At 37.9% G+C, this 19815-nt stretch overlaps 1 protein-coding gene across 2 annotated transcripts in view; it reads right to left on the bottom strand.

Annotated features, from left to right (window-relative positions):
* RELN (reelin) overlaps positions 1-19815 on the bottom strand; it is a 250801-nt gene that overhangs the window by 61944 nt on the left and 169042 nt on the right. For both annotated transcript variants that reach the window (XM_015884323.3, XM_085513256.1), the window contains exons 20-25: positions 19164-19400; positions 13561-13753; positions 10945-11057; positions 6064-6201; positions 5267-5453; positions 907-1112 (exon numbers count right to left, since the gene is read on the bottom strand). In XM_015884323.3, coding sequence (XP_015739809.2) covers positions 907-1112; positions 5267-5453; positions 6064-6201; positions 10945-11057; positions 13561-13753; positions 19164-19400 — 1074 coding nt within the window. The remainder of the gene's footprint in view (positions 1-906; positions 1113-5266; positions 5454-6063; positions 6202-10944; positions 11058-13560; positions 13754-19163; positions 19401-19815) is intronic.

Genomic DNA, 19815 nt, shown 5'->3' on the forward strand with positions numbered 1-19815 from the left:
TAGAGAAAGTGAGTCTATGTGGTGCTGAGCTGCCTACTGGTATAAAACCACAACAATCAGTTACCTCTTCAGTATTATTTCACACAACTTAAATATATGTATTTATGTGTATATTCCTTCCCGTGTTCTTTCTGAATATCATGCTACTTTGTGTCATTGAACCTGCTAGATCTTGCTTCTTTGGCAGATAGAAGTGAAGAAATCATTTGGGGCCGTACAGAATCTTCTTTTTCAGAGGGTTCCTAGCTGTATGTGTCAGAAAGTAAGGAACTGGAAAATAAGATTTGGAGCAGCAATATGAATAATAGATATACACGGCAACATACTCCATAAGGACCATTGCTCTTGGTTATTCCAGAGAGGTAAATGTTTTGCCTAAAACTAATGCATTGGATAGCCAGGCAATGAAGACTCCAGTGCATAGCTGGGGATATCCTCATTTGTTGGAAGCTTCCTGTAATTTTGACAAAGTAGAGGCAAAGTAAACAGTTTTATACTTTCAAATTCGAAGATTACTTTTAGAAAAAGAGTTTTCCAAGTTTCTTCTGAAACCACTGTATACTGAGGGCAAAATGAGGGGCTTGGAGGATAAAACTATTCACATGTTTACATACTGCAAGAAGTGAGCTATGGCAATAGAAATCATGTTAATAGCTACACGGACAATTGCAATTTCATTTTCCACTGGTAAGCTTTCTTCAGGTTTTTTAAGGCCCACTTTAATAAGATTTTTCCTTCGTAATGATAAGGGTTTACTGTGGCAGTCTGAAAGGGTTTCCACATAAGAATGGCTTTTAAGCGCAATAGCTTGAAATGATTCTTCATGTCTACATAGACTAAGAAACAGTTTTCTTGAAGAATGATGCAATATGGATATAACTGATTTAATTTAGGCAAAAGCTTTACCTGGGTTTGCTGAAATCAGAGAAATACATTTCTGCTAGCAGCTGCCAGTTGATTCCACCATTATTGCTGTACTGCAGCAGTACACCTTCTTCTCTGCTGTCTGGTCTATTGCACGAAGAACTTTCTCCTCCTATCTGGATGTAAAACTGAACAAAATCCACCCAGGTAGTGTCCAAATCCCAGCTTACCAGCTGTCTTTTTCCAGCCTACAGTAGAATGAAAAGAGGTGGAAAAAATAAGATTAAGTATGACACCTTCACTTCAAAATGACATATTTAAAAGTCAGGCACAGACGAATATTATACAGGAACAGAGAAGACTGAATTTTGTGTTAACCTGACTTTCCTTGTTCTTGGATCTATGGTTCTCCTTGGCCATCCTTCAGGTCTTTATCTCTCTGGTGCATTCCCACAAACATTTTTACTATTGCAGATGCAGCATTTCAACACACAACACAACTGTCTGTCACAAATTTAACACAACACTTTCATCATTCCTTTTCCCCCTCACTCCTTCATGGTACCAAATGCCTTCAGGAGACATAAAGTATAGAGCAATAAAAAGGCATTTCTGACATCTCATTTTTCCTGCACTGCATAGTGTTACAGGGACACCTGGAATTATACCATCAATAATGCCTACTGTGTTTCAGGGAAGAGAAGTACAGCTAATGTCTCAGATGCCTGACCATTGTTTATTTTTTGTTTTGTATTTGTCTAGCAGTCAAATTCAATTATGATCAGATCCTTGTGTATTATAATATCCTCATATATTTTAGGCTCTGATTATCCTGATCTTGTCTCATCAAGACCCTTACAACATGCAAAAGTATACACTTTTATGTGTTTCACTTAAGCATCCTCTCTCTACTCTCCCTTTGGTCCAGGGATCTGCTGGCACAGATGGGTGACTTCACTTTCTATTCAAAATCTTTTAGTATTAGTGGCACTCACTAACTAGAGACAATAACTTATTTTGTGATTGTTTCTGTGGCATTTGTTTCTCTGGTTGCTAACCCAGTGCTATTTGCATGGAGCCTTCCCACATGCTGGCATCAGCCCATTTCAGTTTTCCTTCCAGTTATCTCTACAAAAGCAGTGCATGGAAGATTTGCAGCAGTGTAGTTCATCTCCTAAATAATATCAAAGGAGGGGCAGTTTCTCTTAATTCCTCATGTGAGTAGGATTTATTCATACACAAAGCAACATTCTTCTCCTAGCATTATGAATCTAGTCTTTCAACTAAAACCTATGGATTTAGTTCTAGTTTTACGTGAGCATAGCAGAGATAAAAAATAGCCTCATAAAATTTAGTGAATAGCATTTCCAGAGATGTTTTTGAGTTCTAGTGGGAAACAGCTCTTGAGCACCTGTAGGGTGGTTCATGTGGTCACTCTGTACTTGCCAACGAAAGAAGACAGAGGATATTCAGCTAGAAAATTCTCTAAGGTTCAAAAAATCTTTTATTGTAACTGCAGTTCTCCCTTTCCCCTCATACTCCCTGCTCAAGACTGATCTTGTGGGCTTCACAGCAACAGGCACGTACAGTGCTGCCCATGGTGAGACAGGACAGAGGACAGAAGCAGTGTCCCTACAAAAGTGCTCCACGTGCACCCCACCTTTCACAACCATGCCCCACTACAGCTCCAGTTGTGCCACCACAAAGCGCACTGTGCAGCTGGTGAGAGGCTACAGGGATCATCTTTCTGCATTCATAAAAACTAGCTGCAACCTGGCATGGCATTGACAGTGAAAACACCCTCTCAGAATAGAGCAGACTTGAAAAAACACCAGCTGGTTTGAATTGCCTAAAAATCACAGAATAGTTTAAGATGGAATGGACCTTTAAAGGTCACCTGGCTCAACCCCCCTGCAATGAAAAGAGACACTGAAAGACACATCAGGGTGCTCAGTGCCCCATCCTGCCAGGCCTCAAATGCCTCCAAGGATGGGGCATCCACCAACTCTCTGGGCAACCTGTTTCAGTGCCTCACCTCCCTTATAGTAATTTTTTTTTCCTTATATCTAGTCTAAATCTCCCTTCTTTTAGTTTGAAGCCACTTCCCCTTGTCCTATCACAACAGACCCTGCTAAAATGTCATCTCCATCTTCAAATGCCAAAAGGCATTAAAAAGATACAACTGAACTAAGCTGTAAAAATGATGCTTCTGTTTAAAGTAATATTTATGTGTTTCCCAGTCTCATATATCCATGATCCTCCTACAGATTTCAAGTCTGAAATAAACAAATAGCATGGATCTACCTGGACATAAGTAATAAGATTTATGAGCTGAGAATTAAAAAATAATCTATATTTCTTACAAGATGATAGATGAATTTAAATTACGTTCCACTTATTAACTATTTCTCATTCCTACTCAGCTTAGGATAAACTCAGAACTAAGACACATTAATTGCTTTTCTCACATAATGTTTTGTTTTGCTGGTGTTACAGCCATAGTTCATTTTTTGTTTTTTTATTCCCAGCTGAGTAAAGCCAACCTGGATGGTGCCATGACTGTGAGATGGGCTTAGCCTCAGGTACAGTCCCGAGCTTCCCTGTGCAGGCCAACATAGCTAATACTGTTCCAGGGCACTGTGATGTGACACTGATAATTTGCTTTCAGAACTTCTTTGTTTTCAGAGACCCACGTCAATTCAAAATTGTTTTAATCAAATCAAACTTTTCCAAAAGGTTCCGACACTGTTGTGGTCCCACAGACAAACATGTCCCATCTGAGTGCCTGAGATCTGGCTGTAAAACTATTCTGAGGACGATTTTCAGATCTCCATCAACCCTGCTCCAAGTTGGCACCGACTACTAAAGAGTCATCCACAAAACCAGGTTAATTAAGAAAGGGCATGAGTTACTTAAAAACCTCAAAGAAATTGCAGGGGCTAACTGCTAACACACCTATAACTGATTACAGTTAATGGTGAAACAAAAGGTTGGCAGAGCAAAGGCAACATTAATTCTGATAGCAGTGATTGATTATGGCAGTAAACATTAGACATTCAAATAGGAAGTGGCTAGCTGAGCAACTGTAAAGGAACAGAACCTGTGAATACAAGCTTCCAAAACAATATAGAACTGTTGGGCAGCTATGAAAACAATTTTTGTAATGTTTATCACTATGACCATTAGACATCTTGAAAAAGACCTACACAGAAATTAAATAAGCCACCTTCAGCTGATGGCACACAGACTGCTACTACTCAAGAAATGAAAGATAACCTAATCCTTAGAGATCAATAGAAAGAAGCCAAGAATTTCTAAATGAGATTTTCACTCCTCCTTAGCAGAAACCAGAAGAAAGATCATAGCAGGTTAATTACAATTTAGCAAACTTCTTTGAGAAACTGGCATAAGGAACTGAGCCAGAAGGAGAAACATCTAATAGATAAGACAATTATATTAAAAAATCCAATTATCACAATTAGCTAGTTAGACTGATTGGTTTATTATGAAATTTTCAGCAGAGCCGCATTTCCAGGGAAGGTAGATGTGAGACTATGTAGGAGTGTTGAAAATTATTTGATGAGCTAGATTTTTGTAATGAGGTTAACAACACATGATTACACAGCTTTGCACACTGGGTTATTCTATTGGGACTAATCCAGTTCTCATGGCAGCAGTGGCGGTTTGATCAAACCCTTGAAAGAGAAGCTGTCCTTATATCCTTCCTTTCGATTGAGAACAACAAAAGAATCCATCCCAACAGAATTAGTCTTCGGGAGCAATAATGGAAAACAAGTCCATGATTACAACCCATAATCTTACATCTGATCATAAAGATCTCTTTTTATGCTACAAATCTATCAATTTGCAGAATTCTGTATATCTTTTTCTTGCTGTATTATTTTTTTCTCTTACAGATCCAAGTCACACAAGAGTGTTCTCCTGCAGGCTAACCAGGCACTTTCTAAATGCTGGAGGAGTTGTATTTTCACTAGTTTTGGTTCTTTGATCACAAAGTAAGCTCCTCATTCTTCCTGAAAGCCAACCTTTCTTGATGCCTCATCCAGAACAGGACAGAAAAATAGAGTTGAGATTGCTGAGAAAGAACTGTGTCTTAAGGCAGAACATGCATAATATTAACAATAGTATTAATATGTGCACTTTTCAGCATGTTGACAATCTGCTTTTCTTCCATGACATTTGGTATTGGATATACAATGCATGTCACACTCCATTTCTTTGAATTCCTTTGTTTTTTACCTGCAGAGCACAGCTGTGCTATTTGTTATGCCTCAGAGCCTTCTGCTACTTTTCTTTTAGCTTCCTTATAACCCCATCCTGTTCCATTAATGGAACTGACATGACCACATGCCTTTCTAAGTCTCCTGTCCCTTATTGATACCTTGTTGAAGTATAGTGAGGAGCCAGATGAGATGACCCCACAACCTTCTTCAGGCTTTACAATCTCTCCTCCAATGACTTCTTGCCACTCTGTCTTCAGGACATCTGGGTTCTCAAAATCAGACATGACAGTTGAAGGAAGGGGATTTTCAGGCTGACACTCTGTACCCCGAAACCCTGAGTCACACCTGGAAGGAAGCATAACAAGCTTTTCAAGAGCTTAACTGATACTCACAATTAGTTAAGACCTTTTAAAATTACATGTAAAAGAATCACTCAGGAACTGGAGTTTTGGATGCTAGAAACAAGCTGGGATACCTGGATAACTGGAAATAAGCTATATTTTACTTAAAAAAAACAATGCATGGTCCAGAAAGTTTAAAGCTGGCAGGCAGCACTCAGCCTTCAGTATTGCCATAACTCTGAGTCTGCAAAGCAGCTATGAGCTGGTTCTTGATGTCTTTCTGACCCAGTGAAACAGATCCAGCCCTGTGTTAGAGCCCCTTGAATGGAGAGCCACCAGGACACCTGCAGCAGGGCATCCCTGTGCCACTGAGAATCCTTCTACTGCTTGCATCTCCCAAGGGTATGGGCTCATTGGTGTGGAACACCCAGATTATAATGATGCTTTAATGGCTTAGCCCCCACAGTGTGTGTGTTTTGTTTTTATATTTTTAATCTAAAAATAAGAAAAAACAGCAAACAAACAAACAAACAAAGAAACCAACAACCACAAAATAACAGAATACTTAAATGTTAAGATAGCAGTAACCTGTCAAATTGGCAAATGCTTTGTACCTGCAAATGCCGTGGTCACACCAGCCATGTCCACTGCACATGTTGGGACACTGCTGTCCGATGTAGATGTTGTCTAAGGCCCACTCATCTGGTGCTGTGTAGTAACACTGACTCCATCGGAAACGTGTGGCACTGGACCTTAAAAGCAATAACAATGATTTAATGTGGATGCTTTACATTATTGCAAACAAAAAATGCAACTATAGAAAGTCAAATTGGTATCGGAGTCATTGCTCAGCCTGTTAAAACTAACACAGCCAAAGACAGAGTCTTACAAGTGAACTTTCTATATGATGTTGCTTACTGCACAGGGTTACACAAAATACTTCGCTGTTAATACTGACATTTCTGTGGAAGACTACAGAGATGCTGCAGAAACTTTATGCTTAATGGCCACATTAATTCAGGACAAATGAATATTATCAGATTTTTATTATCAGATTATTTATCCTTTGAGGGTGAAAGGTTGCAAAACAAGAAAGTTGGATCAAGAATGTGACCTTAATTTTTATATTTTTGGATAGTAAATAGGGTATAATGCATGTAAAAAAGGTTTCATACGATATACATTCAAAAATTAATCTTTGAAATTAAACTTCTTGCAACTAAGCATTTCTCTTCTTTGAATAATGGCTATTTCCATTCAAAAAGCTGACAGATTTTTATTGAATCTATGAATGATTCATGATTTTTCATGAATTTCATGATTCTATGAATCATGGAATTACCCAGGCTGGAAAAGACCTCGAAGATCATCAAGTCCAACCACAGCCTAACTATAGTACCCTAACTCTAACAACCCTCTGCTAATTCATATCCCTGATATAGATTTTTATTGGATACAGACAATGATACTAAACTAGATTATGCTAGTGACGTTATGGTGACATTACAGTCATCAGTTTTTGAAAAAGACTGTCACCACCAGGCCTTCCCAAGCTCTACTGCCAACTGGTACAATGTGATGCCAACCAGCTGGTGGGATGGGCAGTATCTTGTCCACACTCATGCAGAGTGAGAAAAAAATATTACATACGAAGTGAAACAAAAATGGGAAACTGTTATGATGGGGTACAAGGATCTATGCTGGTTGCATGGTGGATCTGGGGAAAGAAAGGGATGGCTGAGGCAATGTGGGAAGTGAAGTTTGGTTATAGAGCTATAGAGGGGATAGATAGGGAAGGCAAAGCTGACAGCAGCAAAAAGAAAATTCAGACACAACCTGGGGCTTTGTCTGGCCAAGGGCTGACAGGGCAGGGAAAGGAGGAGAAGCAGGAAATTTCTGCAAGTAGGAGATTCTTTCCAAGCAATTTCTGAGTCACATGGCTATGATATGATGGCATGAGATAAAATGCTCTTACTCTAACTTAAGAAAAAGCAAGACACTTCCTTGCTCTCTGGAAAACATATAGAGAAAGATGTTAAGATGAACATAAATAAAGGTGACTGAGTCACCTGCTCATATGCTTGGAAGCAGAAGAATGAATATAGGAGTCTTGGGCAGCTAAAATGGACAGTATGGCATAGCAGTTACCCAGCCAGTCACACACTAGAAGCATACAAAGATCAAATTAATCTATGCCTGGATAATTTTTTAGAATTCAAATACACGAACTTCTTTAAAAAACAAAAAACAAGGCTGCCCAAGGGCTTGATGTTCAACTGCAATGACCTTTGTTTTCTTTTTTCAGTACCCGTTTGATATTGAAAGTACTGTAAGTATTTTTACAGCATTATAGAGCTAATCTGCAGGGGCAGATCTGCAGATTAAACACTCCCTCAGGATACAATGCACTGATGGGTTACATTACAAGAGCTATGAATTATCCATTAAAAGTGCACAATTTCAGCAATCTGCCCACTAAGGACTTCCTAAGCATGCAGTAGGCACAAAGTACAGTAAATACTGACCACAATTAATTTCTGAGTGCTCTGAAGCCAGCGCGTTGCCTTAGTGGTGTTGCTCATGTTCACTACAGTGCATCAGCAGTGCCTCAGGGGGCTCTGCACAGACTGCGCCCTGGAGAGCTGTGGTAGTGGGTATTAACTCTGGTGTGCACTGTATCAAGGAGTTATAAAACAATCTTATCACAAGCAAAATAAACCTCTCCAATACTTAATAGGAGTTGCAGTAGATGACCTTTAATTGTTTCCAATGTGAATGATTCTGTGATTGCTTATTTCCTCCCAGTTTTTTCTACAAGGTTAAAATGCTACTGGAAGGTTCTCCGGCTTTCTGATGACACCACATCTAAATGGGACTGATGTCAAATGGAAGTCACTACTGTTGCCTGTAATTTTACATGAGCAAAAGGAAATGGTGGTGAGTCCCAGATGTCTCGCAAGTGAAATGAAGCCTTTTCTACTATAATTTTTGTTCAGATACGTGATTTAAATAAAATCATTGTCTTCTCTCCTGATACTAAAAATCCTGAAGATTTAACGCAAATTTGTGGTTGATACAATTACATTTGCTACCTTCTGAGTTACCATAATTACATTTACCCAATTATCCTGAAACTCTCATTCAGTCATTAGGTGTTGATTTGTTTATGAAGTCAGCAACTGACAGCTGCTTGTATCTCATTAAGGCCTGTTCATATGTAAATGTCTTCCATAAAACTGAAATTATTTTTCATCAGTGTTAGAAATATTCAGTTCAAGTGCAACACAATTTCAGTGAGCAGGTGCATACATTTCATTTCTCCAACAAAACTCTCACAGTTGCAGCAGATTTCCTACTGCACCAAATTTTGGATAACACAAGGACCATGTAAACTCGTGTATGCCAGATGCTGAACACCTACAAACACACAAAAATACCAGCACACACAGAAAGTTTTACAACAGAACTAGTTACTGATACAAGCCATTTTCTCTTTCACAGTAACAAAACCTGATACTTCCAATGCACCAAAGGTGCAAACCCTCACTAAAGAGGTTTTTTTTTGTTTTTTTTTTTACTGGGGGTTGTAGTGTGAGGGTATACTGAGGCTGCTAAACGTCACACTGGGATGATTAAGACATCTAGGCCAGGTCCATGATTGACAGCAACTCTGCACTGCTTTTCCTGGCCATCACCTATGTTTTGCAAGTTGGTGCTTGTTGCAGTGGGCAGGAAGGGAACAGAAGGTGATGAGAGGTAGCTCTGAAGCCATGCACCAGAGGGAATCTGACTGTCACACGTTCACCTGCAAATCTTAGGCAGAGACTTACTTGCCCAGTGTTTGTTACTGTACATGTGGTATACAGTAGATTCAAAAATGCAAAAAATTCCCCTTCCAGTCACAACCCAAGGACTGACCAAACCTTGCTGGTGAGCAGCAGAGATCAGCTTCGTGAATCAGATTATTTCTGGTGGGGGTTATGCAGCCATTCTTCCTCCTCACCCTGACTACTCAGTAGCACAGCACAGTCATACTGAAAATGCGCTTTATGGAAATCAAAGTAGTGTTCAGTGGTAATTTGTACCTTCATTACAAACAAACTCTGAAAACAGATGGGAATCCTTTCAGATACAAGACAAAGTGTGAAATATTTATGATTTGTACACAGTATAAAATGGTAACCTGGTTATTATTCCACCATAATTTTTCCCCACAGTCTCCTAAATTAAAATGGAATTATTTGCTTCAGTCAACTTATATGCTAAGGAAAATTACTAGATCTTAAAGAATAAAAGCTCCACAACATTGATATTAACATCAATTATAAAATGTATAATAACTTTGACTATACAGATTAATCTTAAAATAATAGCCTACTTTGGAATAGATCCTGAAAAATTCTAGATACTTTTTAACACTTCCAAGTGCTTCCATGATCCACAGGTTTTACAGCTGATGGTAGAGATCACTGTGTAAGATTTAGTACATAATAATTATAGGCTAATGGGTGCCATTTGGTATTATCTGACTTGACATGCTTTAAAGATTCAAATTTTGTCCACAGTGGCTTGTCTGTAAACATGAAATTCTGCAAATTGGCATTCTGAAAGAACGTTATGTGTTGTGGAGGAAGGTAACACTGCTTGTTATGCTGAGGCTGTGGAGAGTGCAGAAAAAATGGCAACAGAAGGAAAACACAAAGATAGCTTAATCTGTGCAAGTTCTCACTGTAGTTGCTGTTAGGTGGAACATAAGCAAGGAGTAGCTAATTGGAATAATTTAATCCTCAAATGCAGGAAGTGAGTGATGATTAGTCAGATTTACAACAAGCTTCTAGTTGTATATTATTGTAAAGCTTTTAAAACAAATAACAGAAGAAATAACTTAGTTAAAATGTTAGGGTGGACAAAAAAAGGTTTTATTACATGAAGGTGAACAGGATTCTTTTTTAAAGAAAGCTATTTTTGAAGACATGCTATAAAAAGAAACAAAAGGTAAAAAAAAATTCCCAGAAATGAATAATTAGTTATTGTTTATGCAAGTCTTTGGTCTGGAAATGTAAACAATAAAGAATGTTCAGAATAAAAATTAACGATCTAAATAAACACTTCCTCCAGTGATCCATTTAAAGAGAAGCCACTATTTTTGAAACGATCCAAACTTTATTAGAAGTCACAGTATATGTTAAAAACAGTCCTTAACAATAGTTTCTAGTGACTTCAGCAACATTTCATTCCAATGACATGAGGAAGGCATTTTATGTTAAATACTGTGACACTGAGTTAGCCCGTATACCACCCATTGTCTTGAGAAGGATCTACATGGGACTTGATCATTGTAGCAAAAAGCAGACAAAGGAGATGAACTATCTGCACCCTCCCCTTCAAAGAAAGACAGAAAGACAGAAAGAAAGACAGAGAGAAAGAGAGAATAAGGGAAAGAAGGGAAGAAGGAAAGAAGGACACGAGAGAGAGAGTGAGAGAAAAAGACTCACCAAGTCTTCTGCGGTAAAAGGACAGTGATTCTCCTCCACTGAGTAAATTCACTGGAGTGGTAAATGCTTGCTGAGGTAAACTCCTGGCAGCTCGGCATACTTGGAAGACATTCCTTGAAATAACACATTTCAAAACCGGGATAATGTTGAGGCAGAATTAGAAACAAAAGTGATGTTTAAGCATTCACTGATCTGGGAGCTTATCTGGGTCCAGATGTCTGAGTGAAAAACCCAGAAAAAGAAAAATCCTGGGATGCTCAAGTGAAATTTCTCAAAAAACTAGCAATGGACAATTTAGGATAGGATGAACCCATATGACCCATTTAGAGAGCTATGCTTCATGATAGTGTCTATTAATACTCTATTTTCCACCATCAGAGCATCTAATTCATGTTTATATTACTCTCACCCTAGCACCTAGCATAAATAAAGATAATGGATAAAGAAGTCTACACAACTGACCTCCCTACCACTATACCAGTCATGTCAGAGACCTACATGTGAAGCCTCATCTGGGGCTACGCTCTTTCCTACTGCAGCAGGAACAGTAGGAACCAACAGGGTCACCCAAGAGCATCAGTTTTAGGCACCCAGCTGAAGTCCACTAAAACTGCACCTAAATGCCCTTACCATGCTCTGCAGGTGTATTCATTTTGTAAACCAACAGCAAGTGATGAAGTTTTGCTCCTTCAGCTTTTTTTTTTTTTTTGTAATAAACATGAACACAGTACATTATACAACTTTCTTATCATTTTAAACTGTTCTTCCCTTGTTTCTCCATTTTTCTTCAGTATTCCATTTACTTTTTTAATATATTGCCTGAATAGCATCCCACATTTTTGTAGTTTGGATTTGATGAGGTATTAGTAAAGCATTTAAGCTTGTGTGTACGTTTTCTGGCTACCCATTTGGGGAATCCATTCTACCATTACTGTCCCAGTGTAGCTGCTTCCAGATCATCTACAGCTCTCCCAAAGACTTATCTGCCAGGCTCCAACCCACGAGGTGTGTCAGACACAAGGGACTTTCACTTTTCTGCGTGAGTATTACGCTTTGCTAAGAAACTACTAATAAAGCAATGATATTCTATGGTAGTTAAGGCAATTGGGAATATTTATATGGTGAAATATAAGGAAGAACAGAATATATTATTATTTCAGTGAAAATTTTATTGTTCAAATATATTAGAATGTTAAAAGGAGATCTGATTTCTTATTCTGTTTTGTTGTTGTTGGTTTTGCTGTTGTTTTTTTTTCCTCCCCAGTAGATTTTCTAAAGAATTGGTTTCCATTCCAGCAATTTTCAAACATATTTTGTTAAGTCATCTCCCATAAAAGATCTTAGAAAATCGGATCTGATCGGTATGTATGAAGCAAACAAGGCTTTCAAACATCTCAGTTAGTGTTTTGTGTATTGGCCAGATTACATCCTTGATGCATGCTACAAATAGCCTTCTTTATTACTGTTTAATCACAATGAACTGGGTGGTATTAGGAAAATGATTTGGCTGCAAGTCCTTCTTTCTGAACTCAGTTCCACTGACAGGAAAGGAGCTCTAAAATCTGAAGGCAACTGATCTTTCATTGATGACAGAGTAAAGCCCCAAACATTATGAACTATTCCTGGGGTCCATGGTGATGCCTGCTAGATTTAAAAACATTAGAATCATTTGAAATATAGTATTTATAGCTTTCCTCTTAATTCTGTTTAAGGAAAGAAAGCATTACTTTGATCTGTAAAGCTCAACATTTCAGTTATTGACATTTCTTGACTTTGCACACCAAAGTAAATAAGGCTAAACAATATGAAGCAGGAAATGGTTTCATTACTCATAAAACATGTTGGACTGTACGTTCAAATGCCTTTGTGAACATACAGGACCGGCACTGAAAAGGCATTAGGACCAGCTCCCTGACACTCTCTGAACCTGCTCAGAGGTAGCCTGAAAGATTTTTGTTAGTTCATGCTGAAGTCAGATAAACTCCAGCTTCCCATTTAAGTGGAAGACAAAAGCACAAATTACAGCCAAATGTGCTATTTGTGTTTGTGCTGAGACAGGGCTATGCCACACAGGGAAATAGTGTTGAACATTGCTATTTGCACTTCACCTGAGAAGGGGAAAAACCATTGGTCATTACTGCCCTGGACTGTGTTTGAACCAGGGATGGGAGATGAAAGGCTCTACATTACAATCCCCAGAAGGAATGTGCTTTCCATTTATGAAACGGCTGAGCACAGGGGCAGAAATAATTTCTATCCATTTAAATTCCAGGAAGCAGTAAACGCATTTTACTTTGAAAAACAAAGCAATAGCTCAGGAAAGATCTGTGGCTCTGTCTAGCACACCAATTCTTTTCCCAGACCCAGTCCACTCCTGTCACAATTTTATGTTTCAGACTTTCAGGTACTTTCTTCCAAACATAATGAATAACAGTTTAAGCACTTCTATTAGTCATTTTTACCGACTCCGACTGAAGGATTTTTAATGGAAAAGGGAATGACGGAAACATCTTCCTTTGTCCTATGCCACAAGCATACTTCAGATAAATGATATAATAATAATAATAATAATAAGCAGTGTTTATGGAAAACAAAGGTCCTCGCTCGCAGCCTCACCTCTTGAACAAGATGCCACGTGAGGCCGTAATTGGTGGAATACTCCAGTTTCACCTGGTTGTCCATATGAGGAGTAAACTTCTGGCCACAGCCCATTACCAGGTTGAACTGTATCATATATGAAGCTCCAATCTGCATAGACTGGGTCTCCACGTAGCGCATGCTAGAAGTTAACTTCGAATCTCCTGTAAAACTGAGAGATGTAAGGAAAGAATAAGGATGCATCTCCAGAGTAAGTCAGGAGGGAATATTATGAATGGTTATGTATTAAATAGCATTACTATTTTCTTTGTTCTGTGGATTAGCACATGGGATTATGGCAATGCACAGAAGGATCTTTCTGTTGGTACTTCTGTAAATTACCAGGAAGGTCTTGATGTATCCCAGAGTGTGAAACACTGAATTATTCTGTTAGTTCTTACTTTACGCTCTCTGCGTGAAGGATCAAGTTAAAATCAACCAAAGGATAACATACAAAAAAAACCCCACAACAAAACCAAAGCTCGTTCCCCAGGAGCATCCATTGCCTAAAGTCATGTCACACTAACAGCTGTAATTTCATTCAATCACTGTACAGTAGAGATACACTGAACTTATTTTAAATTATTCTTATTAACTAGACTTTTCATTTTATTGATTTTCAACTGATTCCATTTACATTGCCTTCACTGACTTTTGACTACTTTGGGTTTAATTTTGTCTATTTTCAGCTTCTTGTCTTTGGGATATAAGAGTTGTAACACACTATCCAGTGGACTGGGGATAATTATTAACAGTACTTGAAATACACCAGGCCTCACATATGTTACAAGGTACCCAGTTATCACATTCATGGTAACACAATATATAGTTTAAAATTATAAAGTAATTTCAAATTAAATGCAGAGTTCCTTTTATTATTATTGCTATTATTATTTGTTTTAAATATAGCATTGAAAAGGGAAAAAAAAAAAAAAAAGAATCAAATGCAAGAGATGTATGAAGAGGAAGTGATAATGGTGTAAATGCTCAATCCTGCACCCTGTCCTACAAGACAGAATTTTAGAAGGAATGAAAATAGCCTGCCCTGCTTCACTTAAAGATGTTTAAGAAGTGTCTTCATAAATACTGTAGTCTTTTCAGCTTCAGCATTTTCCAGGCCCTTTCTTAAACGTAAACAGTTTGGGACAGACATCTTTTAAAGACAATCCCTACACGCATTATGCAACAATAAATAGAGACATACTGCATAGAGAAGATAAAGACAATAACCTAGTTAAGGAATGTCCTTACAGCTGAGTGAACTACAGTTTATCATCTGAAAAGAGAAACTCCTGAACTGTCAGTACTGTATAGTGAAACTTAGTGGCTTCCACCTCTGTAAGATTTCAGGTCTTAAAGGTGCTGGTGTAAAGACAGGATTAGAAACAAGTTACTTAGCACTCTTTTGAACTAAATTCACCCACCACGTCTTTTTTTTCTATAGCTCCCTATCCAGAGTGAGCAGTTAAGGAATAAATTACAGCACTGTACCATCTTAATTTCCTTTTCTTCCAAACTTTATCTTGCATTTTTCAAAATGACAAATATAGGAAATTTAAAAATTAAAGCTGACTTGCTATTAATTTCTGCAACACATGAAGTTTGAAACTTCATGGCTGATGTTGGAAATCAAAGTTCTACAAAAGCCAGTACAACAACCCTGCTCTTCAGGTATCAGTCAGCTGCACACAGTATAATTAGCTGAAAGTTACACATGACCATGATTTGGATAATGATTTAACATTGCAGTCCTGCAAACAACAGAGCTGTGCTTAGGTAATGCGTAAGTTCCTTAAAGCTCAACTAAACAGAATGAAAAAGTTGAAACAAAACAGTTTGATAAGAAGACTCTTTAGAAGCTGTCTTTCTCAAAGTGATTTAAGTGAGGGAGTGGTACTCAGCCTAGGTGAAAAGAATTAAAGCTTTCAGTTTCTTTGCCACCACAAAAAATTCCCCCCATTCAATAACACTACCATAAAATTAGGCAAAAAACAAAAACAAAAAAAACCAAAAAACAAACAAACAAACAAACAATAAGAAAATGTATCTTTCTTTTTCTAGTGGCAATTCTAATCTTGATTAGTGCCTTCTAAGTTCAGCATTCATTTTAATGCAACAATTTAGCCAGTGGATCACAGTACATTTAGTGAGCATTAAAGTCAAAACAGCTCTTGAAAATAAATATTAAAGAAATGTGAAGAAGAATGCTAATGAGGAGATGAAGTCAATCTCTGATGCTCCATATGGAGCTCTTTTCAGGGGAGGAAATCACATTATGTGTTCACAAAGGCCCTTATCATCCACAAATTGCCTCCAGCTGAACAAAGGTAGCATTAAAGGTGGGTCCTCCGCCCTACTTGCTGCTACTTTGCTCTCCAGCTCTTCAGTGCATGTAGTTGGAGTAAGCTTTTCTGATGGAATACCAAATGTAGGAGTCAAAGAGCTGGAATACATCTCTGGATTTTGTAGAGGACAGAATAATGTCCCTGACATAGCAATAATTAGCAAAAAACAAAACAAAAAAAAACCCCCAACTCTCCAGGAATTGAGAATGCAGAGGCCACTTTTTTTTATATAAATATGTAGTTGTGAATTGTTTTCTAGCCTGTATATAATTAGACCTGTGGAGGAGCAGGAACACAATACCCATAGGTGCCCTTAGAACAATCGCTCTCCCTCCAAGCACTGCCGACTAATTGGTACTTCTGGGAATGATATCACAGTGAATGTCAGCCGGTCTGCATTTCTCCAAACTGCTCTGGGATTCCCAGAGTTACCACATCTTGAAGGCCAGTACTTTCAGGAATACTGAAAAGCCACATGGATGCAGCTTATTTTGTAAAGCTGCGCTAACAGAGGACATTGACATGCCAGCCAAACGCTAATGCCGGCCCCAGTTCTGCTCCCATCAAAGGTAGAAGTTTTTGTCTTTTTATATCACTTCATACGTATTTCATTAGATAATTCCTAAATGCATTAATGCATTTTAATTGAGTTAATTACCTGAAAGAAAAATTCTGCATGTTACAGAATAGCAATTAAACTAAAAGACAAACTATCATGCTGCATAGGTACTGCTGTACTGCTCCATGATGGTAGTTTACTATGAACTAGATTTACAGCCTCTTCCCCTGATAGCTCAGGAGTAACAGGACACTCTCATCTGTTACACAAAGTTCAATCATAATGCCATAGTCTGACTGAAGACTGTTTGTTTTATTTATATGATGCATTTTCATTTGGGTCAAAACACAGCCTGTGTATGAGCATTTTGGAGAGGTGATGAATTATTGTACACCATTCATTACTTCATTTTAAGTGTGTTCTTCAGGCTTTCAGAACACACATTACACTTGCAGTTAGAGCCAAAGTCAAGCCAAATGTTGACAATAAGAATCAAATCAAGCGACTGTTTGAATTATAAATCAATCGTTATACAACAACTAAAAACAACCCTTGCTCAGAACACATACTTATCAACAAATCCCTTTTTCTGAAGGAAACCAGATACCAAAAAGAACAACCTCCCTCTTCAAGAATTTTCCCCAATTTTAAGCATAAATACTTCAGATTCACAGATTCTGAGGCAGAAATGAAGACTGAGCAGAAAATTAAAGGCAATCCAGCAAAAATAGGCCTTGAGATGACACTCTGTAGAATGATTCATAGTGTATTTACCATAGTTCTATTAATGAAAAAGCAGTTGTTAGACTTTTCTCAAGAGGATGGTGTCAGTGCTACTGCAAACTCTTCTCATATAAAGTCATGAGTTAGAAAATGAGAACCAAATGGACTCACAGCTGGGAAAAGCCAACAATAATTAATTTAACTATCATCCATTTGTAGAGACTTTGTATAAGTTCAAAAATTTCCCTTGAGAGAAACAAGGTCAGTGAAGGATAGAGTTCATGTCTTCCAGTGATAATGAGAAATACTTATACACACCTAGTAAGGGAATATTACACAGGCATCACTTCTTTATTAGATGCATGGAAAATTCAACATTACCACTTATGATCAAGCACTGCAAATCCTAGCCAATACATGGCATTGAGAATTTACCTTAGTGTTTATTTTTCTAAGTCTGATTGAGAGCCAGAGGAGGAAAATAGGAACTTTTGCTATCTTAAATAACCTGCTGCCCAGTAATAAGCCAGTCTTGGAAGAACAGAAGGAAAACTGTGTCATTAAAATGCTTCCATTCCAACTCTTTGATGAAGAAGCCGTAAACAGTTTGAGCCCTAACATGTTGTTTCATTTTAATGAGCAGAGAGTACCTTCCTTGTCCTTATTAAAGTGGTTAATGGTGCTTCTACCGCCTCATTATCACCGCCAGAATGGGTTCTGTGTTGTTACTACCGCTAAACCAACTCCCTTTAGCTTGACAGATGATCAGAAAGTCAAATCAGATTGCTCAGAGGTACTTGTTAATAAAATTCCAACGGTGTTTCTCCCAGTGTCCATGGGGATGCTAAAATTATTTATATTATTTATATTTGCTTGAGGATTTCTGTGATTACTGCAGCTGTAATTTCTCCAAATAAATATACCGCTGCCAATTAAAGCTATACCGGGTTTATATGTTGGTCAGACTAGCAAAAAACTCCTAATCAAAACAAAGAAGTTAAATGGACTTATCTGGTATTAATTCCTAATGTTACACTTCTGTACTCCAGGTTTTTATTTTTATTTTTTTGAAACAGATTCATGATTTAGTAAAAAAAAATTTATTTTTAAACAGCTCTCACATCATTTTCTATTTTTTTTCACTTTTTTCTCTTTTCTGACTGTTAAAGGAACATACTAATTGCTTTGGGGTAAATGATGTTTTCTTGCCTTTATATTTCTAAATGAACAGCACATTTTTGGATATCACTGCAATATGCAGAATCATAGAATTGTAAAGGTTGGAAAATGCCTGTAACATCATCTTGTCCAACCATCCACCTAACTCCAATGTTGCCCACTAAACCATGTTCCTTAGTACCACACCTCCATGTTTCTTGAACTCCCCCAGGGAAAGTGACTCCACCACCTCCCCGGGCAGCCTGTGCCAGTGCCTCACCGCTCTTTCCAAGAATAAATTTTTCCTTATATCAAACCTGAACATCCCCCAGCACAACTTAAAACCATTCCCTCTTGTCCTACTGCTGTTACTGGGGAGAAGAGGCCAACCCTCATATGTACCAACCCCCATAGTGTAATATAATGGCCATATAAACAGATATGAACAACACATAAAAAATAGTCAGCATCTGTACTCTACAATCTCTATAATTATATTAATCCAATTGGATTTTAAGTGATGATTATAGAAATTTTACAAATTGTTTCTATTTGGAGATTCTTTAATATTTTATGCTACATTCACAGTTCCCACCAAACCTAAATCTCTGTGCAGTGATGTGTAAAACCTTACTTTTAATTTCAATTAGATTGGTGACTATAGTTTTGTCCATAATGTGATGGTGAAACACAATTACTCTGAATAGCTGCCAAAATGACTCACATGCAACAGTAACTTCGTTCTTAGTAGGACAAACAGACAAAGAAAACAAAATTAGAACAGAATTAGCACTCACCAAAGAGTCCAGTCATGGCCACAGTACGGCTGAACATTTCCCAGGTAGAATCCCAGAGACTGTGTGACCTCAACTAGGTTGGTAAAGTCCAGACTAATGCTATTGAAAAGCACAGAGGTCATAACAATTTCATCGATTGCCCACACATCTTCACCCTGAGAAGAGTGATACGGTTGCCACCATCTGAACTGAATGCCAATCTGTCTTGCATCTTCTGGCAGCTCCACTGAAATTATTCTGAAAAACAAAACAAAATCATTGTGGAAAGTCTTGCTATTGGCAATAATTTCATGGGGATTTTTTTAAAAAATTTTTTTTATTTACTAATTATCATAGGTTAAATGCAGCCCATAAATACCTTAGTCACTGGTATAGTAAGAGGGACAGGGGGATCATCAGTTCTCTTGGTAAGCAACAGCCATGTGAAAAAGCCACAGAAGAGAATTTACAAAAAAATGATGTAAATTCTGCTTCTACAGCAGAGCTCTGTTCACATTTTAAAGCTGATTTTCCTTGCCAAAAGAAACCCAGCTGCAGGTCAGGGGTTTAGACTGACAAAGGAATGATCATCTAACCAAGATTTACAAATTCTGCATCCACCCTCTTAGACACAGTGGATTTTATCCTGATCTGAAGAAATGCATCTTTACAT

This window comes from Coturnix japonica, chromosome 1 (genome assembly GCF_054131305.1).
Source record: "Coturnix japonica strain WE chromosome 1, WE-NBRP24, whole genome shotgun sequence".
Lineage (NCBI taxonomy): Eukaryota > Metazoa > Chordata > Aves > Galliformes > Phasianidae > Coturnix > Coturnix japonica.